This window comes from Ambystoma mexicanum, chromosome 6q (assembly GCF_040938575.1).
Source record: "Ambystoma mexicanum isolate Mex_15411 chromosome 6q, UKY_AmexF1_1, whole genome shotgun sequence".
In the NCBI taxonomy this organism is placed as follows: domain Eukaryota; kingdom Metazoa; phylum Chordata; class Amphibia; order Caudata; family Ambystomatidae; genus Ambystoma; species Ambystoma mexicanum.
In genome coordinates, this window is record NC_090937.1 from 1,376,786,914 (window position 1) to 1,376,810,345 (window position 23,432).

At 44.9% G+C, this 23,432-nt stretch overlaps 1 protein-coding gene across 1 annotated transcript in view; it reads right to left on the reverse strand.

Annotated features, from left to right (window-relative positions):
* Positions 1–23,432, reverse strand: part of ABLIM2 (actin binding LIM protein family member 2) — a 1,607,463-nt gene that overhangs the window by 196,381 nt on the left and 1,387,650 nt on the right. Inside the window, exon 19 of the mRNA XM_069632024.1 lies at positions 22,640–22,720. Coding sequence (XP_069488125.1) covers positions 22,640–22,720 — 81 coding nt within the window. The remainder of the gene's footprint in view (positions 1–22,639; positions 22,721–23,432) is intronic.

The window sequence follows — 23,432 nt, forward strand, 5'->3', positions numbered from 1 at the left end:
GGTTAACTGTATCGAATGCAGAGGAGAGATCAAGTCGAATGAGAACAGATGGAGAGTTAGAATCAAGAGACGCAAGCAGTTCCTCAAAGGTGTTCAGAAGAGCAGCATCCATGCCTCTGGATGCTCTAATCCAGATTGATGGTCATGGAGGCAAACAACAATTTCAGTGTGCTGGTTCAGTTGGGGGAAGACCAACTTCTCCAAGAGTTTCCCAAGGAAGGGAGTGATAGATATGGGGCGGTAGTTGCCTGGACAAGATGGGTCTACAGAAGGTTTTTTCAGGAGGGGGCACACAAGGGAGTGCTTGAGGGAGGAGGGGAAAGATCCAGTAGCAAAAGCGTGGTTGCAGAAATCAGATATTGCAGGGGCAAGGTAGCCGATATTGTCCTTAATGGTTCTGGAGGAGCAGGGGGAAACCTGTTTGGAGAGGACCTTCATGGAGCAGACACATCTGGTGACCTCATCAGGTGTGGTAAGAGAGAAGGAGGAGAAAAATGTAGAGGGAGGATGGGAGGCCATAGGAGGCAAGTGGGTGGCGGAAGGGGTTGGGAAGAGGGACGCAAGGGTGCACAGGATGTCCTGAGTTTTGGCAGTGTAGTGTGTGGCCAGTGCATTGCAGAGGTCCTTGGAGAGAAGAAGTGAGGAGGAGACTGCACAGGGGTTGGCTAGTTCCTTGCAGATTTAAAGAGTTCACCCATGTTGTTGGATGCACCAGAGATGCGAGCCTGGATATGGGCCCTTTTCTTGGAGCGGATGGAGAGTCGGTATTGCCTTTGGAGTAGGCAACAGGCCAGTTTGGCAGAGGGTGAGCTTGAGGTCTGCCACTTCCATTACGCAGCTCTGCATTTGCGTTCCAGCATCAGATGTAGAGTCTGTAGTGGGGAGAGAGGGAGGGATGAAGGTAGCTTCGAAGGCAGCAGTTGACACTCGTTTCATCGGCCGGATGTTCGTGAATAAGGTTGGCATAGCAGGGGAGGCAAGGTCATAGGGCCGAGAGGGCCCAGGTGAGAGGGGAGAGTGGTCTGACCAGGAGAGTGGTGTGATCAGTGGGGAGGAGAGTAAAACAATTGGTATCTTGGGATGTATTCAGAACCAGATTGGTGCTTATTATCTCCAGTTTATTCTTTCTCCAGATATTTCCTCCTTTACTGTTGCATGGCTAATTTGCTTGCTTGAATGTAAAGTCATTTGAGCGGATGGTTTTTATTATTGTGCCGGTGAGTTGAGTGTGTGATGGGGCATAAAAGGCAGGTTTGATATATGGGTCTTAGTTTATAGGTGCAGGTGCATTGATAACAAACCTCGCTCAAAACAAAGAGTGACGTGCTGAGACCAAGTGATTGTGCCCCAGCATGAGACCCTGCTTGAGATCCTCATCGCCATATGCACTCGCACTTAAATTGGACACTGACCCTCTGGCACTGTACCCACGCATGTGCACCCTCCAATTGTGCCCTATTTGCCAAGCCTTTTATCAATTGCCCAGTAATTCACATATTTTACTTACAGCAAAATGCCCTTTCTGTCAGCCAGACGTCACATGGCAAGGCCTCGGAAATGCTGTGGGTATCTGGTCGTATGAAGGCAGTGAGGTGGCAGCCTAAAGACTGGTTCTGCCAGTGATTTTTAATTCTGTGTAGGAATGCAGGGAGCGTTCTTTCCAGCTGGAAAATTTGAGAAGGCACCATTATATTTATCAATAGAACCCACTTCCCCCGACCACAATCTCCCTCCCTTCAAACCTTATAACATCCCTCCTTGGGAAAATCCAGCTTCCCAAATCCTATTTGGAGAGAGGGCTATAGAAATCCAACTACTTGACATGCTGTAGGATGTATTAACCGACTTATGCTCTGCCCTGTGGCATCACTGTGTGCTGATGGTGCCAGAATAATCAAAATGGCCACAAAACCCCTGTGCGCGTCAAAACCTATGGAAATCACGCTTTGCAACACGAAAAGATGGCTACCAAATCTACCATGCATGTTGTCAGTGGTGGAACAGAGACCTCACTGCTGAAACATGTCACTGGCTGCCCAACAAGTAAAAATGAAGCCTGCATGAAAAGCAGTGCTTTACTGAAAAAAATCCAGAATCTTGTTTTTAAATCTGTTCTTGGTTGCTGAAACTGCAGAATGCCGGTCCAAAACACCATCAAACATCCAATATTCTTGCTGGGTGCTACAATTCACTTGGTGCAAGAAATAATTATGAACATACAATGTCCTGAAAAGCTGAATTTGTAATCAAAACATTCACAGCAAAAAGTTGCCTGTGAAATCTGCTAAAATGTGGGCGCAGTACCCGTATGACAGCTGTCAGTTGCTTGCATCATAAGAATTAAACTTGTGCAACTGAAATCTAATGTCTGAAAACTAAGTGACCTGTTATTAAGAGTAACCTAGGTTGTAACTATTTAAATCCCATGGTTTAGAAGCTGGAATACGTATTCTAGCTGCTTGTTTTGAAATTGCAAGTTTGTTTTAAACTAAGAAAAAAAAGTAACAAAATGACATTTAAATTAAGACTGCCTAAAAGCAATCAGACCAGTTCCACAGCTTCCCCCCACAAAGGCCAGGCTTCTCCCTTCTGCTTCACTCCACCAGTTAATCACACCTCTTTGATGATTAGATCAGGGGAGGAGAACTTGGGCTGAAGGGGAAGGGAACAATGGACTTCCTCTGGCTGAAAGGATATGCAGAGTGTGAAGAGTCATAAAGGGCCTCCCCCAGAAGGAAGGGGCGGAGATTCCTTCTGAGCTCCCAGGAGAAGAAGGAGGCGGAGACAAACCACCATTTGATGTTTAACAAAGGCAAAAGTACATTTTTAAAAAGACTGATAAATTACTGTGTACAATTGTGAAAAATATGTCAACAACAGATTTGTTAATGTGATTTCTGGATGCACGGTTTAAGAGATGTAAGAACTCTGTGAGAGGTTCTGGGAAGTAGTAGCGGAAAATATGGTTTTACATCAAATGTATTTATGCCAAAAGCACGAAACTTCATACTCTTATGCCCATATGCAATGCGCACATTTGTACACATTTGCGGATAAACTAGATATTGTGTTACGGACAAAAAGGGCAAAATTCTGGCAAAAGCAGACACAAGATCCGACAGCGACGAGGGTTGGAGGAGTATCTGCTACACAAAATATGTGATTTATATATGTTATTGTTATAGAGATTGCACACATGTAAATATGTATTGTACCAAAAGTAGATTTTATGTTCAAAGGGACAAGGGGAGGATTCTCTGACTCATAAACCCATATCATCATGGTAACATCCTGTTTTCTTCTCCAATCAAGGGAGAGAAGAGACTCTAGCCAATCGCCTGCCTAAGGAAACTTGACAAGCAGAAAGGCCCATTCCATTAGTTGAACCATTTTCAACTAGGCCTTGAGTTTCCAGAACCAGAAAGAATTCCCCAAAACTAAACGGGAACAAAAGAAACAGCCAGGCTGTGCTGTAACTGCTTTCCTGCTAAAAGACTCATTACCAGAACCAAAAGATCCAATCCAGTTGTGCTGTGCTGTGACCACAGAACCATTGCAGACCCGGTCCAGTCCTGTGTCAAGCTGTGACCAGAACCATTGCAGACTCAGTCCAATCCGGTGTGCCCAGCAGTCTGTCCCAGAACCAGAATTCCTGACCAGAATCCCTGAGGTTCAGTTTGAAACCCATATAGTGAGTATCTATAGATAGAACTGTGTCACTAGCATATGTACTGTCCATAGTAATCCCTGTCTTAAACCCATTCTCTCTTGTATTCGAAACCGGTAGTGTTAGGAGTATTTTTGAATTGTCAGAGCTTTTCTTGCGCTTAGTTTCTCTAAACTATTGGTTTCTAAAATCATAAATCATTAGTGTTGTGAATAAATAAATTGAATCCCAGAAGGAAATTGATTATCCACGACATGAAGGGTCCCTGGCCAGGATTGATGGAGATTCATGTGTGGCATTCTCTTTTTCTATGGTCAAAACCTAGTATAAACAAATCCCATTTGTCTTTTAAAAGCTTTTCCCTGTTTTCCCATTCTTGCGCCTATCTCAGAAAAATTATCTCCACTAAAACATCCTTAACTTCCTCAAATATTATGCTAGAAAATAATGTCAACTTCTGCTTGTAGCTAACATCGACAGCTTTCAATAGAACCAGTATCTACATCTCAAATCCACATAGTTCTCCCGCAATCTCGATTTCCGCTCATGGAAAAGTTTGCCACAAATTTTGTTTTAGGAAATTTCTATCACGTGTAAAACAGCTTTTGATTGCACCCAACCTCAAATTTAAGTTTGCACATTGCTTATTAGTGTGAAATCATTGCTAGTGTTTGTCTGCAACTATCTAAAGCGGCTCCCATTAGAATTTAAACAGTTTCATCAATTTAGTCCATATTTAGTGTTTTACCCATCCATTCTCAAGATAAATTTAAAACCATTTCAACAGTTTTCCAATCAATTCTTTTTCTCTCTTGTGTTTGCTAGGGGGAAATTGGGATTGACATTTTGTTTGAATACTGCATTTGTGAAACATGTTCTCTCTCCTCCTATCTCTTTATATTGCTTGTTGGGGGGGTTGAGGGGCGTGCAGGGGGAAATAGTGACCACACTGCTATTTGATCTGAGCACACACAAAAGTATTATTTCTGTGCTGAATTGTTTTGCTCACTATTACTCCTTGTGATTAAAGAGATTGCTTAGTGTTACATCACCCCATTGATGATTATTGTATACCCATTAAACTTAGTGTGATTATATTGTGATTTTGGCAAGGGTGGAGTTAATCGCGGCGGGACTCCCTTTCTCCTGCGCACCTCCTCTTTTCTTGTATCAGAATTTGACCAGCAGCCTGGGTCCTGGTTTGTCGAGGAACCAACTCCGGGGTTCCCATTTATTTGTGAGAATTGTGGGGATGACTGGACCATATAATTGATCAAATCGCTCAACAGCGACCATTGGACCACCATACCCTACCAGCGCCCAACTGATCCAGAGTTTGTCATCCCCACAATGATTATATTGTGAACTACATAAATAAATATTTTAACTTTGCAAACCAGCCTGATTCCTGGTTCAGAGTGACCGGGGGGGTTCCAGGAGAGGGGCGTGATATGAGTGGTACATCGTTCAGAATAAAATAACTTTTAGACACAAATAAATAACAATTTTGTTGTGCATTACACACTAGGCGTTCACTTAGGTGAATTGCTGGATTGAACTCATTTACAGATTAGGGGCTTGTCACGAGATTTCTGAATTAGACATACCACTTGTGATAGTCTAATACAGCGGGATAACTGACGGGGTACATAAACCCTGTTGGGCTACCACACTGTGTTACACTGTAAAAACACCCTTCAATAGAAACACTCTAAGGAGTTGGCCTGTTTTGCAAAAATGAAATAACTCCTGTAAATCAGAAAGGAAATTGATATTTCCGGAATGGCGACCCCAGTAGAAATTAACATGGCAAAAGAACACGCACTGCACAAATTATTTGTCAGGGTTGAATGGACAGAGCAGGATCAGAATGTTTGGCTGCAGGAAATCAAAGAACCAGCCACTGCCACAGGATTAGATATATGGCAGAATCAGGGTCCATTACACATGGCACTTAGTGAATTGTGCATGGCCCCTAAGGTAAAAGAAGAGCAAAGTAAAATTGCCAAAATAGCAGCATATCTGTACCTCCACATCGGAGCAATACAGGAATAATATGCCGAAAACCTAGATCTGGCAAACAGGCAAGTACAATCACTAGAAAAAACCCAAACTGATTTGGACTCCGCAGAGCAAAGGCTACAAAAGAGCCAAGAATCAGAGAATGAAAGCAGACAGTACCTGAAAAAAGTAAAAAGAGATCTGGATATCCTGTAGCAAGAGAGGGTAGAACAAGACACCAAATTACTGGTGCTGCAAAAAGAGGGTCAGGAAAGATTGGACTCTCTATTACAGAGCCAACAAAAGCTGGAGCAGCAAGTGAACTATAATAGGGCCTGCGCAGGGCAGATAGTCACCCTGGGAAATCAGATTGATGAGATAAAAGAAGAAAATAATAAATGAATCCTCAAGGACCTTGACTCCCAAACAGAATTTGATGAAGAGCACCAGAAATCTGGTGCACACCAAAAACAAAGGGACGGCCTGGCTGCACAGATGGGTAGTCTAATTCAGGAAAGGGACACCTTAGGCCAGGAGGTCAGTTATTTAAAAACCAAGATGGAAGAAAATCACCTGGCCTTTCAGGGACTGGGTGAGCTCAAAAGGGACTACGAAAAACTGTTAGAGCACGCCAGGAGGGTGGAAGATGCTCTAGCAAAGAATGACTAGGTCAGTAAGGACAGGACTCAGGAGGTAACCCTCCTGCAGCAAAAATTGGCCCAATACTCCAAAATTACACAGGAAGCACAGAGAGACAATGAGGCTCTCTGTGAGAAAAATGATAGGCTCCATAGACAAGTAGCTATGCAGGAACAACTAATAGAGACCAGTATGGCCTTGCTAGAAGAACAAAAGGGTCAGGTTCTTGCATATCAACAGGGAGTAGGGGCTGAGAGAGATGAGGTCTGCTGGGAGAGGGAAACCCCTGAGCACAACCTCAGGAACCCTGGTACCAGAGACTTTCATCTCTTCAACTCCATGGACTCTGCCACCCCCATGTCCAATGGCTCACATGAGCCAAGGACCATGGGGATGGTAAACTTCAACCCAAGGGGAAATATGGGGCTCATAGGTCAGCACCTCCCAGAAATGGATGGGCGGGCATCTATGTATGGGTTCCCAAGTGCTAGGGCCATCTTCTCTGATCAGGGAGACTCCAATGAGGGGAGAATCAGAGAAATGGATCCTCAAAAATAACACTTATCCAGAGATCAGACAGTAACATTTAATGGGGAATTCCATAAGGGTAGGCCCACTAAGAGTATATTAAAAACCTCTTCCCAGGTAGCACAGTGGGGGGGGGGGTGGGGGCTCAACCAACCCGGGGAGCAAGGAAGAGTCAGAAGACTCTTCTGAGCACCACAGGACCCAAGAAACTAGGCCCCCACATTCTGCCAGCCATTCCCAAGCTCTCAGAATACGGGAGAGCCTAGAAGACCAGACAGCCACCTCTGGTAGCAGTGCCTCTGAGTCAGAGGATGAATGGACCAGGGTGACCCAAACTAAGAAACCCAACAAAGTCAAAAGGGCCTTGCTCAAGGATCCCCTGAAACAAATAAAAGCCATTAGGAGCGTCATCAAGCCCTACCACAAGAAGGCAAAATATTTGGTTTGGAAGCACCTGGAGCTATTTGAACAGATGATGGACACTTTCCATCTGAACGACAGCCAAAGCTGTATTCGGTATGTGAAGTGGACATTTTCTCCTGAGTACTCCAGCTTCTTTGCAGGGCTGGAGGATCAGAATCATTACAGATGGTCCACCTATAGGGCGGCCATCCTGAAACATTTTTCTGTTCACAGGAATCCTCAGGAGGCTCGCAAGGCAGCCAATAACTTACAATGTGGGGAAGACCAGGCTCCACAAGAATTTGTTCAGGAGTTGAAACATGCCTTTGCGCAGACCACTAGAAGGGTGCGCACTGACAGTAAAGAATTTGTAAACACCTTCTTTCATGCTCTCCCTAAGTATATTATGACCCAGCTAGTGAGGAATTTTCATGACAAAAGATCACTAGACTGGGTCATTGAACAAGCAACGCACATCTATGAGTTGCAGAAGCCGTTGGAAAACAAAAATAGTCTGAAAAACCTCAAAACAACTAACACACCTGCTACTGCTAAAGTGGCAGAGGTGAAGGTTGCCCCATTTTAGATCTGGAGATGGGGGGCCTAAAAACCTTCCCGCACAGAATCCAAACAACCCCAAACCCAGAAGGCCCTCGGGCCAATCACAAAAAGGGATCCAGGGAGGTAACCCCACCAATGGGACCTCTAACTCCCCCGACTACATCAGCCCATGCTACAAGGGGACTAGACCCATCCTGGGTTATGTGTGGATTCCTCCAGCCCAAGTGGGGTGGGGATCCAACCAGACAGCAGGAAACCCAGGCAACTTCCCTTCTCACTTCCCCCAGAAGGCCAGTAATCCCCCAAATACCGGACAAAATTTCTTTCCTAGGTACCTGCCGAATTTCAACCCCCAAAACAACCCATCCGTCTTTCCCCACTTTCCTGAGCCCAGACAGCTCAATCCGGGAGAGGGGAGGCCAAGGGCTGAGGGGTACCCAAACTTTCCTAACCCGGGGTATTTTGGGAGAACGGATAGCTACTCTTCCCGGGATCAACCCAGGGGAGACATGAGGACCCCGTACCAGCCAGAGCGCGTGTCCCAACTAGAGCGCCAGGTCCAGAACATGGCACAAGATCTGGGTCACATGCTGAGGGCTCAACAGAACCCCCAGATGAGTATGGCAGCTCAGAACGCCTCAAATCCAGGATCTTGTGCTCCAGAACAATGACAGGGGAAGAACCCCGACAACCCACCGGTTCCTAGGGAGGAGGCACAAGGGGAAGGGGGGTGTAAAGCCTTGGAGGAAGCTTCATTGCCCACTTGTAAAAATCCCCTGGAAACCCAGGTACCGGAACCAAAATCTCCTGCCCCCGACAGTCTGCAACCCAAGGAACAGAGGGGGAGATAGGAGAAATAAAAAGCCCAAAAAGACCCATTTCGAGGAGGAGATACAAGTCTTCCAGTTCGAAGGAGAGGGATCCTCAGAGGATCCTGGGAAAATGATTTTCTCCTTCAGGGATGGAGAAACTCCTCCCAAAGAAAAATGGGTCCCAAAGGATCCAAATCCAGACTGGGTAGATGTGGGGACCGAGTAAGCACCGCCCATCATCAAACTCCAGAATCACCAGGACGAAAATCCCCTAGTTCAAATCCACCCTGGTGACTGCCTCCAAAAAGGGGGGGCAGCCCAGAATCAGAGCCAGGGGAACCCAAAACTTCCCCCATATCTAGCTGTTGCCATTTTCTTCCATATTCCCAAGACCCCAAACAGAATCCTGCCCAAATCACCTTTCTGTCAGTATCCAAAACAAAGAAACTAACCCACCAGCTGTCCAAAAATGTACATTATCTTTGCCCCCTTGAGGAGAAGGAGGGAAGATTCTATGCCCCGATCCGAAACACAGGGGCAATGTACAATTTTGTCACTGGTGGACACTGGAGCCCAAGCTACCCTTCTGTCAAAAAGGGCCTTTGATCAACTGAATTCGGGAAGGGGGGAGAAATACCAAATTCCTCTCACCCCTCTTTCTGGACAACTTCAGAACTTCGACGGGAAGGAAATTCCCGTCGAGGGGACTGCAGATTTGGACATTAAAATTGGGCGAAACAAGGTGAAGCACCCGGTCATAGTTGTGACTCCAGAGGGCACACCTTGTTTACTAGGGAATGACATCCTGCGAAGATTGTCAGCCCTCATGATTGTGTAAACAAGGTCCTCTGGACCCAGACTAACCGACCAATAAAATTAAAACAGAGTGTCAACCATGTTAGTTTAAACAGCACACGCCACATGGTTGAACAAAAATCTGGCCAAATAGAATTTCACTTCCAGAATAATCAAATCCCAGACGTGACAGTAATTGCAGTAGAACATCAAACTGGTGATGGGGGGGTCCTCTCTATTTCTGAAAATCAGCCTTCCTTCCAGTCTAAGGGGGCATTCCACACTGGAAGGAAACATTCTGAAATATTTTACAAATTCACCATCAGATAATCCCACTTCTATAGTCCAGAAAGATGAAAAATCAGCTCAAAGGCTGGCTGATATTCAGAAAATTGGAGAGCAGTTGTTCAACCCTATTCAGTTAAATGAAGGGAAGGACTGTGTTCTCGCCCGAGTGTGTGTGAACAATGGTAAGAGCTTCATCAGCGAAGCCATGTTCCGCAAACTCCCAAAAGATCCAGCCATTCCCACATTTAAACTGATAGACAAATGAGGAGTGGACCTGGAAACACCCAATTCCAAACATCTCCTGCCTAGCAGGTGTACGCTCAGAATTTTCATAGGCCATAGGCAACAAGAGCATAGTCCATAAATGTTGGGTCGTGAGAGATGTCCCTGCTGCATTTTACTTAGGCAGTGACATTCTCAATCACTTTCAAAGCTTGGTCCTGATTAGCGGGTAATCCCATGGACTTTGATGACCCAGAGAAAGCATTTTGGTCAGCACAACTGCTGCCATATGCTGTTGATATTCAGATTGGAGAGGAGGTCACCATCCCAGAACGTACCCGACAATTCTCTCTGGAAGTAAAAATTAAAAGAGGACAGAAACTGAAAAACCCTGATGCCTATATTCATCTTAATGCGCATTTCCAACAGCAAGGGTTGGGGGTAAACCCAACACCACTAGTCAACATAGAACACGACACCATTCCAATAGAGGTGGATAACAGTGACCTAAAGCGTATCACTCTGGCCGCAGGCACCATTATTGGAATGGCGGTTGATGACTGACATTTTTCCATCGATTTAGGTAATGAACTGTTGGGACCAATCCCCAAGGACTGTTTTGACAGTAATAGTGACAACGACGCAATACCAGACAGGATCTTCACCCGGCATGGCAAGATGTGACCCGTGACTTCAGGAGGGATGAGGTGATATTCCAAGTCCAAGAGGACTGCCTTCTCCATCTGAAGCCACCAGTCCAAATCAACACTTTGACCAGGGACATCTCTGCCCAGCTGGAGGAGGCCGCTGAGATAGCAAAACCGGAAGTCTTTCCAGGCTTCAGGCAGATGGTTGAAGAGAGAGTCAACCTAGCTGGTGCCTGTGAGACTCTGGAGCAAAAGCAAAAATTGAAATAAGTTTTTTTAGCTTTTCAAGATCTCTTTGCGGTGGACTCATATGACTGTGGTCGTACCGACATCCACACAACAACAATTCCCATGGACCCTGGCATGACTCCAGTGTTTTTGAAGCAATATCGCTTGCCTCTCGCATCAATGGAGTCCCTTACTGAAATAATTAAGAACCTCGAGTCCCGTGGGATAATCTGTCAATCCACAGCACCTTCAATAATCCGGTGCTGGGGATTTTGAAGCCAAGCGGCCAGTGGAGACTCTGTACTGACCTGAAGGAGCTCAATAAACGGGTCCATACTTCCCAATGGCCTCTTCCCTACATTGACCAAGGACTGGCCCAGATCCAAGGGCACAGGTATTCACTGCAATTGACCTGACCAATGGGTACTGGACTGTACCTGTTAGTAGGGAGGACCAATACAAGCTGGCTTTCACCTTTGGGAGTAGCAGTACACATGGACCCGGACTCCCTTCGGATACATCAACTCTGGCAATGAATTTAACATTTTTCTACACAAGGCCATGCCCGACCTGGGTGAAAGGGGTAACCTGGCCTATGTAGATGATGTTTTAGTCAAAAGCTCAACTGTGGAGGAACACATAGCGGAGATCCGTTATGGTCTGATGCAGTTGAGGGCTGCCGGAGTGAAACTCTCCTTTCAAAAGGCACAGTGGTGCAGAACCTGTGTCAATTTCTTGGGGCATGAGATTACTCCTCGGGGTCTCTGTCCCCAGGAAAAGAAAGTGGAAGCACTACAGAAAATAAAAGACCCCACCACTCTGCGGGAACTAAGGAGCCTCCTTGGACTGACTATTTACAGCAGAAGGTTCATTGTGGACTACGCAGAGATCACAGACCCCGATCCATCTTCTGAAGGGGGGATGTCAAGTGGCAGTGGGGTCCAGAACAAGCTGAGGCAGTAAGACAACTCAAAAGAAGCCTCTCACAAGCGCCTTGCCTAGCTTACCCTGTCAAAATCAAGGAGTTCTTCTTGGAGACAGGGTTCTCAAATACCTGCTTGACTGCAGTATTATATCAAAAGCATTACAAGGTCAATAAAGTAATCTCCTATGTGAGTAAGACTTTATCCTCTGTGGAGGAAAAATTCAACGATTGTGAGAAGGCACTCCTGGCAACGGTATGGGCATTGAAGAATTACTGCCCGTTTATCCAGGGGGAACACATCATAGTGGAGACTCCACACCAACCTTTGCAATATCTTCAGAGTGACAGAATCCAGGCCGGAAATGTGAGTAATTCCCGAATTACTTCTTGGATTCTGTCAATGCAAGGCTTTCCTGCGGAAGTCAGACATGGCTAAAACAAGAAGAGTCCCCTCGCGCTAGGTCTGGCTGACTTGCATGATTGTGCCAGAGAAAACTGTCTTGAGGACGAAAGTCTTAAAATCAAGGACAACATGAAGGCATACCTTAATTCCCCACACAGGTCTATGAAGAAGACCAGTGTAAAGGAATGCCCACTGTCTATGTGGATGGGTGCTCCTACCATGTTCACAACAACGGGGAAAAAGAACTTGTGACCGGCGTAGGGAATGCATGGGTGAATGATGCCCCAGAACCCTCAGCTGGGTACAAAATTGGTCCCCGAAGTGGTAAAGTGGCAGAGTTGATGGCTATGCATCAAGCCATCCTCACTGCTGTCCACCACCAACTCCACGAGCTAGTCATAATTTCTGATGCGGATTATGTATGGAACGGGTTTGTGGAGCACCTGGTTAACTGGAAAACCAGAGGCATGCTATGTGCTAATAACAAACCATTGAAACATGGGAAATTAATACCGAATATTGATGATCTGGTCACCTCGAATGGGATGACCATCTACTGGAAAAAGATCAAGGGTCATTCTAAAGTAGAGGGACCAGACAAAACTGGAAATTACCTAGCTGATCAGCTGGCCAAAACCAGAACCATCCAAGGGGATCTACTTGAGATTGAGTCGCTGTTCGGGGAAATCTAGGTCACTGCTATTACTAGGTCTCAGAAAAATGCTCACAATGAACTCTCAACTGCACAATAGAGTAAGGAGACCACTAGATGCTTATTTGATTACGGCTCAAAAAGGGGATCCAATAATTGGTAAGTTTTATCAACACATTGAAGACCCTCAGAACTTTCCCCTGACGCATACCGATTACATTGGGAAAGAGGACCTCAGAGTGTTGACGAAATGTCCAAAACATTTCTGAATCCAAGACGGTTTGTTGGTAAGGAGATCCATAGCTGGCCATGACCAGTGGGTGGTCCCTACCTCATTCCGAAGCCTGATGCTAAGTCACGCCCATGAAGCGGACACAGCCGGTCATCGGGGGTTTGATACGACACAAGAAATCTTGAGAGAGGTTGCATACTGGCCACACATGGGGCAGGACCTCAACCAATACTTGAAGGTGTGTCTTGTGTGTGCACAATTTCAGCCAACATCACTCACATACCGTGCTCCCCTCCAAAAGGGGGGGATGACACTTCCTTGGTCAGATTTACAAGTCGATTTTATCGGGCCCGTGATTAGCTCCTCTAGGGGGAACAAGTACATGTTGACCGTGACATGCTTGTTCACTAAGTGGGTGGAATGTCTCCCGGCCCCAAATTGCAAGGCAGAAACAGCAGCTGCTCTGATGATCAACCACATCTTCTTGCGTTTTGGACTACCGCAAAGGATTGAGTCAGACCGAGGTAGCCACTTCACTAGCGAAGTGATAGCAAAGATGTGGGAGATACCTGGGGACAAAAGGAAACTACACATTGCCTACGGCGAGCCTCTAGTGGTGGAGTTGAGAGATACAACAAGTCAATTGTGAGCACATTTAAAAAGTTTTTGGCAGATTCTGGGCCAAGTTGGGACATTTGGTTACCTCTTGTCCTGATGGCCATCAGATCTACCCTTCTTCGGCAACAAAAATGTCACCGTTTGAGCATCTGCTCTACAGAACCCAAGAGCAGACATTGATAAATGCCTCCATGAGTATGTTGAGAATCTGAGAAAACACCTTCAACATGCTTTTGCTAATGCTCAGCGGAATCTAGAAAGATCTGCAGACAGTATGAAGACCCACTATGACCTTAAGACAACTAGAAAAAAATACCAAGTAGGAGACTGGGTCTACTTGTACAATTTACAAAGGAACCAGACCAAACAGCGAAATTTTCTTCCTAGCTGGCGGGGTCCTTTTGAAATTGTAGACAGAATCTCACCAGTCGCCTATAAAATCCATATCCCCAAAGGCAGTTTGGCAGAAGGGCAAGATAAGTGGGTCCACATCAACTAGCTGAAGAGTTGCCATCCTAGGAACACTCTGCGGCAACTAGAGGAGTCATCTTGAAACCCAGAGGGGGTCATTCCGGATCCCTAGAAAATTACAACTATTAAAAACCATCCCACCTGCTAAAATAAGCAGTAATTACAGTCGGGAAAGATTGTCAATTGTATGTCAGCTGTATGCATCTGCCCCACTATATGAATAGTGGTCGGGAAATGTCTGTAACCTTGCTATGTTCTGTCATCATAGTACGGGAACCAAGGATTCTAAGCACTAAGGAGGACCACTCAGGGACTGGAAGGAAAGACCCAAGAGGCCCGGGGTATCGTCCATACTCCCACCTGGAACCGGCAAGGAAAACCTGTCGATCCAGCACTGATGGCAGAAGCAGACGAATTGTTCCACTTGGACCAAAAATAAAGAATGACATCCCAATCTCCCGACTTCCCCTTGACGGGCGGTCAAATTCAAATCGTGAGGGGGTCTTTGTGGGATGTATTAACCCACTTATGCTCTGCCCTGCAGCATCACTGTGTGCTGATGGTGCCAGAATTATCAAAATGGCTGCAAAAGCCCTGTGCGCATCAAAACCTATGGAAATCACGCTTTGCAAGACGATAAGATGGCTGCCAAATCTACCATGCATGTTGTCAGTGATGGAACAGAGACCTCACTGCTGAAACATGTCACTGGGCTGCCCAACAAGTAAAAATGAAGCCTGCATTAAAAGCAGTGCTTTACTGAAAGAAATCCAGAATCTTGTTTTTATATCTTTTCTTGGTTGCTGAAACTGCAGAATGCCGGTCCAAAACACCATCAAACATCCAATATTCTTGCGGGGTGCTACAATTCACTTGGTGCAAGAAATAATTAAGAACATACAATGTCCTGAAAAGCTGAATATGGCATCAAAACATTCACAGCAAAAAGTTGCCATCTGTGAAATCTGCCAAAATCTGGGTGCAGTACCCGAGGCCGCCTGTGTGACAGCTGTCAGTAGCATCATAAGAATTAAACTTGTGCAACTGAAATCTAATGTCCGAAAACTAAGTGATCTGTTATTGAGAGTAACCTAGGTTGTAACAATTTAACACCCATGGTTTAGAAGCTGGAATAAGTGTTCTAGCTGTTTGTTTTGAAATTGCAAGTTTGTTTTAATTCAAGAAAAAAATGTAACAAAATGACATTTAAATTAAGACTTCCTAAAAGCAATCAAACCAGTTCCACAGCTTCCACCAACAAAGGCCAGGCATCTCCCTTCTGCTTCACTCCACCAGGAAATCACACCTCTGTGATGATTAGATCAGGGGAGGAGAACTTGGGCTGCAGGGGAAGGGGACAATGGACTTCCTCTGGCTGCAAGGATATGCAGAGTGTGAAGAGTCATAAACGGCCTCTCCCTGAAGGAAGGGGGCGGAGATTGCTTCCGAGCTGCCAGGAGAAGAAGGATGCGGAGACAAACCACCATTTGATGTTTAACAAAGGCAAAAGTACATTTTTAAAAAGACTGATAAATTACTGTGTACAATTGTGAAAAATATGTCAACAACAGATTTGTTAATGTGATTTCTGGATGCACGGTTTAAGAGATGCCAGAACTCTGTGAGAGGTTCTGGGAAGTAGTAGCGGAAAATATGGTTTTACAGCAAATGTATTTATGCCAAAAGCACAAAACTTCATACTCTTATGCCTATATGCAGTGCGCACATTTGTACACATTTTCGGATAAACTAGATATTGTGTTCTGGATAAAAAGGGCAAAATTCTGTCAAAAGCAGACACAAGATCCGACAGCGACGAGGGCTGGAGTAGTATCTGCTACACAAAATATGTGATTTATATATGTTATTTTTTATAGAGATTGCACACATGTAAATATGTATTGCACCAAAAGTAGATTTTATGTTCAAAAGGGACAAAGGGAGGAGTCTCTGACTCATAAACCCATATCATCATGGTGACACCCTGTTTTCTTCTCCAATCAAGGGAGAGAAGAGACTCTAGCCAATCGCCTGCCTAAGGGGCACGCTTAGGATAATCCAGCACACACACCCTTTATCATATGCATAAATAGAGCCAGCTGAGGACTTAGAAAGACACACAGAGTCACCTACTATCCTGATCCTGGCGAAGCACCCTGAAGGAGAGCTATCCATGTTCCTTGCTCCAGACTCCAGAAATATGGCAAGCAGAAAGGCCCATTCCATTAGTTGAACCATTTTCAACTAGGCCTTGAGTTTCCAGAACCAGAAAGAATTCCCCAAAACTAAACGAGAACAAAAGAAACCGCCGGGCTGTGCTGTAACTGTTTCCTGCTAAAAGACTCATTACCAGAACCAAAAGATCCAATCCAGTTGTGCTGTGCTGTGACCACAGAACCATTGCAGACCCGATCCAGTCCTGTGTCAAGCTGTGACCAGAACCATTGCAGACTCAGTCCAATCCAGTGTGCCCAGCAGTCTATCCCAGAACCAGAATTTCTGACCAGAATCCCTGAGGTTCCGTTTGAAACCCATATAGTGAGTATCTATAGATAGAACTGTGTCACTGGCATATGTACTGTCCATAGTAATCCCTGTCTTAAACCCATTCTCTCTTGTATTCAGAACCGGTAGTGTTAGGAGTGTTTTTGAATTGTCAGATCTTTTCTTGCACTTAGTTTCTCTCAATTGTTTTCTAAAATCATAAATCATTAGTGTTGTGAATAAATAAATTGAATCCCAGAAAGAAATTGATTATCCACGACATGAAGGGTCCCTGGCCAGGATTGATGGAGATTCATGTGGGGCATTCTCTTTTTATATAGTCATAATCTAGTATAAAGAAATCCCATTTGTCTTTTAAAAGCGTTTCCCTGTTTTCCCATTCTTGCGCCTATCTCAGAAAAACGACCATAACTTCCGCAAATGTTATGCTAGAAACATATTTCAACTTCTGCTTGTAGCTAACATCCACAGCTTTCCATAGAACCAAAAACCGCATCTCAAATCCACATACTTCTCCCGCAATCGCGATTACAGCGCACAGAAAAGTTTGCCACAAATTTTGTTTAGGAAATTTCTATCACGTGTAAAACAGCTTTTGATTGCACCCGACCTCAATTTTAAGTTTGCACATTGATTATTAGTGTCAAATCATTGCTAGTGTTTATCTGCAACTATCTAAAGTGGCTCCCATTAGAATTCAATCAATTTCAGCAATTTAGCCCATATTTAGTGTTTTACCCATCCATTCTCAAGATAAATTTAAAACCATTTCGACAGTTTGCCAATCAATTCTGTTTCTCTCTTGTGTTAGCTGGGGGGAAATTGGGATTGACATTTTGTTTGAATACTGCATTCCTGAAACCTGTTCTCTCTCCGCCTATCTCTTTATATTGCTTGTTGGGGGATTGTGCAGGGGGAAATAGTGACCACACAGCTATTTGATCTGAACACACACAAAAGTATTATTTCTGTGTTGAATTGTTTTTCTCACTATTACTCCATGTGATTAAAGAGATTGCTTAGTGTTACATCACCCCATTGGTGATTAGTGTATACCCATTAAACATAGTGTGATTATATTGTGAACTACATAAATAAATAGGCGCTGACTTAGGTGAAGTGCCAGAATGAAATCACTTACAGTGCGTTGTGTGAGGGTGATGATGCAGGGTGGGGGGGAGTGGGACTTTCTCTCACATAGGACCACATCGAATCAGCAGCCAAGAGGCAAGGAGGGGGCAAGAAACAACAGAACCTGTTGGCAGCATCTGTGTATGTGCAAGGAGGGCCAACAAAGCTTTAAGCATTGGCAAAGCTAACAGTTTTGGCCTGTGTATAGGTATTAAGTAGGCATTTGCCCAACACTGCTATTGTATGTTCAGGTACTTGCACTATTTTAGAGCTGCTACCATTAATCGCAGTTAATAGCATCACGCCAGTGACTGGTAAATGATTATTCCATGCCTACACAAAAGCCCAAACAATTGGCAATGCCAATGCTTGTCTTAATTGTACACCTCTGTATGGATGGCTCATTCGAAGGATATAACCTGGGACTGCTCATCAGGATTTCAATTTAAAATACTATACGTGTAAAAAGTGAATGAACTTTTGAATTAAAACATGCCAAGTCTTCATCGGGGGTGCCCGAGAATACTTGAAAAGCCATATTTCACAGTAGAATAGAATAGGCCATACATGAAACAGTTCCACATAGTAGTTTTCTCTGGAAGTTCACCTCCAGTTCAGAGCCACTGAGCAATGCATTCTGGGTATGCCGTTGCTCCAGAAAAGTGTCTTCTAGGGCAGAGCGATTTCATAGATTGCTTTATCACTCCAAGACAGACAGCTCCCATTGATGCAAACTACCACATACACATTTCACCTCGAATCACCAGTGTGGCATTGCCTGACATCCATGTGGAGGTATGTTTAGCAAACACCATTGATGTTATGATGGGATTAAAAAATAAATAAAAAAATAAAGAACTTGTCCCTGAAAATAAGAGAGTAGAATAGCCGGTTCCAGCTAAGCCATAGATGCACAGCTTCACCCAGTAGCAATTCCTGAAAGTGTATCTCTGATTCAGAGCTGAGCAATCCATTGTGGGTATGCGACATGCCCCCCCCCCCCCCACCAGCCAGCACATGGCCTTGCACATCCTTATGTGTTCTCAGTGTATTCTCCTAATGATACTCTTGCTTTCCCTTCCATTTTTCTTCTGGCTGTTCTTGATTGGCTGTTCATGGGCTCAGTCCTGTTTCTGCTCATGTTCTCTTCTTGCTACTAAAGGCTCGAATGCTATGTGTTGTGATTAACTTTGCATTCATCTGGTGCAAGTGACTAGAATCTTGATGGAATGCAGGGCTTAGAATGTTTATCTATGAGTGAGTTCCAGGTTTGTTAGTTGCAAGGATGTAAGCCCTGAGAGAGGATGCCGGTGGGTGTCCTATGTCCCCTTTTACTTACCTGACTCTAAGAACTGTATTTGGTGTACCTAAACTTAAGTAAATAAGTTAACAGTTCACTGGAGTGTCAGAGTCATTTGTGGCCAAACCCTGAACTCAACACTGGCGACGAGGATGGGATCTGGCTGTGCTGGGGGGACAGCACCAAAGGGAGACACCCACCGCCCCCCCCCCTCTGAGAAGTGATCCTCTCTCAGGTAAGAGCGCTGGATGGCTGTGAGGCACTGCAAGTGCAGTGAGGGCAATAGAGGCCCAGACAGAGGTGCTACAGAGGCAGAGGGGGCACGAAAGGCCCAGACAGAGGCGCTACGAAGGCACTGGAATAACAGAGCAGCTAGGGATGTAAAGGTGCTGCATGAGGCAGTGGAGAGGTTCTGCCAGGGCAGTGAGGTGCTACAATGGGCAATGAGATGTTGCAGAGGCAGTGAGGCGCTGCATGAAGAGGTGCTGCGAGGGCAGTTAGGCGCTGCAACAGGCAGTGAAGAGGCGCTGCAGAGACAGTGAAGGGCTACTAGGGGCAGTGAGATGATACAGAGGAAGTGAGGCGCTGCATGAAGAAGTGCTGCAAGGGCAGTGAGGTGCTGCAACAGGCAGTGAAGACGCGCTGCAGGGGCAGTGAGGTGCTGCGTTAGGCAGTGAAGAGGTGCTGCATGAGGCAGTGAAGAGATTCTGCAAGGGCAGTGAGGCACTGCAAGATGCAGTTAAGAGGTGCTGCAAGAGGCAGTCAAGAGGCGCTGCAAGAGGCAGTGAGTGGTCACTGCAGAGGCTGTGAAGTGCTGCATGGTGCAGTGAAGAGGTGAGGGGCTGCGAGGGCAGTGAAGTGCTGCACGGGGCAGTGAAGAGGCACTGCATATGGAGTGAAGAGGCACTTCAGTGACAAGGGTGTGCAGTGGGGACAAGAAGTTCTAGTGTTAAAAGGTACAACGGTCTGCTGTAAAGTGCAGTGGGCTCTGTGAGACTTATGGTTATTAGAAGGAGCTGTGAAGTTCATTGGAGCAGCAAGGTTCATTCATTCATTGACATGGTGAAGTTCAAGGTGGCAGTCTCTCATAAAGCATTTAAGAGAATTGAGACTGTACAGACATTCAGAAGAGTTGGAAGTTGTTAATGGATCTAGGAGGGGCCTGGGGCCCATGGACTGTGCAAACATCTGTTGCGCCAAGGCTACAAGCTATTGGTCATAGTGAAGGCAGCTGAGATCACTGACAAAGTTATCCGATGTCAGCGCTTACCTTTGACTGGAACCGAAGGTTGCTGCGGTTGGCTTGAGTGGAGTCCTGGAGTTTGGCATGAGTGCTGCAGCGGGAGGCCTGACTCAGTTATGAAGTTTGATGGGGATGGGAGCTCTGTGTTTCTCCGCTACTCTCTATGCAATGGTGAAGTAGGAGAGAATGCAGAGGTGCAGGCGATTAGAGTTGAGACACTAGAGCTGATATATATTAGTTTATTAGAGTGATGTTGTAGGTACATGTCTCTCTCTTTAATTGAGTTATGTAGTTTAACATATTTCTCTCCACAGGCGGACTACTGTCCATTACATGTGTTGCATGTGTAAAAAGGTGCAATGGTTGAGGTGAACCGTTGAGCGGACTACTGTCCATTACATGTGTTGCATGTGTAAAAAGGTGCAATGGTTGAGGTGAACCGTTGAGCGGACTACTGTCCATTACATGTGTTGCATGTGTAAAAAGGTGCAATGGTTGAGGTGAACCGTTGAGCGGATTACTGTCCATTACATGTGTTGCATGTGTAAAAAGGTGCAATGGTTGAGGTGAACCGTTGAGCGGACTACTGTCCATTACATGTGTTGCATGTGTGAAAAGGTGCAATGGTTGTGGTGAACCGTTGAGCGGACTACTGTCCATTACATGTGTTGCATGTGTAAAAAGGTGCAATGGTTGAGGTGAACCGTTGAGCGGACTACTGTCCATTACATGTGTTGCATGTGTGAAAAGGTGCAATGGTTGTGGTGAACCATTGAGCGGACTACTGTCCATTACATGTGTTGCATGTGTAAAAAGGTGCAATGGTTGTGGTGAACCATTGAGCGGACTACTGTCCATTACAGTGTCTGTATAAAAAGGGAAATGTTGTTCCTAGACTTTGGTGCCATTGTTTTGGCATATGTTGGTAGACATGTATGCGGTGATGTGTGAGTGAAATAAGATATTAAGGTTTTGAGTGTTTATTAAATCTTCATTAGAGTTATTAAGTTGATAACAGTGTTCATCATTAGCTGTTCTATGTAGGCATATTAATATGTTCTCTCCACAGGTGGACTTTTAATTTTAATCCACAGATGGACATTGATGTTAATGTTAATAGATTTTGAAGTGGTGACAGGGTCTAAACCTTTTTGGAGTTGGTTGTGGTTATATATGAAATGCTTTGAATAATCTTTTGTTTTTCAGGTGGGACTTTACTGGACAAATCTTTTGATGAAATATTGATCTTGCCACCGATACTTTACTGTTCTTGTTGTTGTCCCTATAGGGGAAAGATGTGTTGTGATTAACTTTGCATTCATCTGGTGCAAGTGACTAGAATCTTGAGATGGAATGCAGGGCTTAGAACGTTTATCTATGAGTGAGTTCCAGGTTTGTTAGTTGCAAGGATGTAAGCCCTGAGAGAGGATGCCGGTGGGTGTCCTATGTCCCCTTTTACTTACCTGACTCTAAGAACTGTATTTGGTGTACCTAAACTTAAGTAAATAAGTTAACAGTTCACTGGAGTGTCAGAGTCATTTGTGGCCAAACCCTGAACTCAACACTATGCCTCTGCCTTCATGCCCAGGGACGTCATTTGGGGGCCTCCAGGGGTCGCAACCCATAATTTTCCCTTGCTACCCCTCCGAGAAAATAAAAAAAAAATGATTTCTTTATTTTTTTTTTACATTGAAGCTCCTGGGCTTCGGCCAGTGCCATGTGGCTTTTTGTTTTTGGAGTGACTGGAATTTATGTTGAGGCCTCTTAAAAAATACAGGGTGTTGCACAAGTGTAACATTTCACTTGAGCGGTGACCCTAAATAAGAAAGAATAGGAATAACAAATAATTTTTCTTTCTGGAATTCTATATAATAATTGCTAGACTCAATAAAGGGCTGAAAGGTCATGTTCTATCGCTTCCTATGTCACTTTGGGGTGCGGTCAAATGACACCACCTTCTGTGATGCCATCAGAGTTCAAGGGTCATGTGATGTCACTAACGCTACCCCTGGCATTTTGGTGAAATGACATCCCTGTTCATGCCTGCTCTTGCCTCCTTTCGCTCTTCCCTGAAAGCACATATTTTATGTCCTTTCCAAATCTAAGCGTAGCTTCATATCGATTGCTTTTTGTTAGTTTACTTAATTTACTTGTGCAACGCTTCGGTGAAAGAGTTTTAGAAATCCAAATAAATAAGCAAACAAAACGTGATCTTGCTACTATTCTTCACACCTAATTGAAATCATCTTTTCTCAGAACATCTTCATTCTCTATAAAAGACAACAGACATGGACATGATGGTGTAGAACCTGAAACAAGAATAGAGCAGAAAGCAGACTGGAGCAGGCAAAGAGTGAAATAGTTCTTACCTCAAGCCTGGTCCTGTCGATATCCTTCGGCAGCTTGACACGCACTCTGTTTGTGACAATGAGCATGTCATATGGGTAGACCTGTGGGAAAATGCAGGAAAGAAGAAAGGAAAGAGCTGAACAGGTGAGCATGCGCACTGTGGGTTGCCGCCATTGCACACTCACACACCTCCCAGACAAAAGAAGGCTTCTAGAGATAGTTTGTCGGATTGGCTCAGTGCACGTCAATTAATGTATAGAGTTGTTTTCATGTAAGGAGACATTCATGTTTGGGCTAATCTCTAACATGATTTAGCACGTGAGGAAATGCAGTCCTTAGCGGCAGAGCTGCTTGAACTAGTCTGAGAAAACGTTGAATCATTTTAAGTTCAATCAGGTAGCTCAAGTCAGGCCTTTTACATATTTTGAAGTTCGTCTAAGTTTAATCTTTTGATCAGTCAGGAAAGGGAATTAGAGATGAGGGAGGGTACTGTTCGGGTTCAGGCAAGAGAAGGGACTGACTTCAGAACAGTGCTGTATCAGAATTTGCATCTGAGCCCCACCTAGTTTCCTATAATTCTAGGCCGAACAAGGTTTTACTCAGGGGTTTCTGGGTTCTGGGTACTTGGAAGGCACCTGCTCTACCCTACTACCTGCCCTTAATGTAGGATGTACATAAACCATAAAAGCAAAACAAGACCACTGTTTAAAGATCGTTATAATGAAAGATGATAGAGTCGCCTTTAAAGCAAACTGCTAGCTTGCTTTATTGTAATTAACAGAGTCCAAGGCAGTGGGTAGCAAGGGCCCCAAG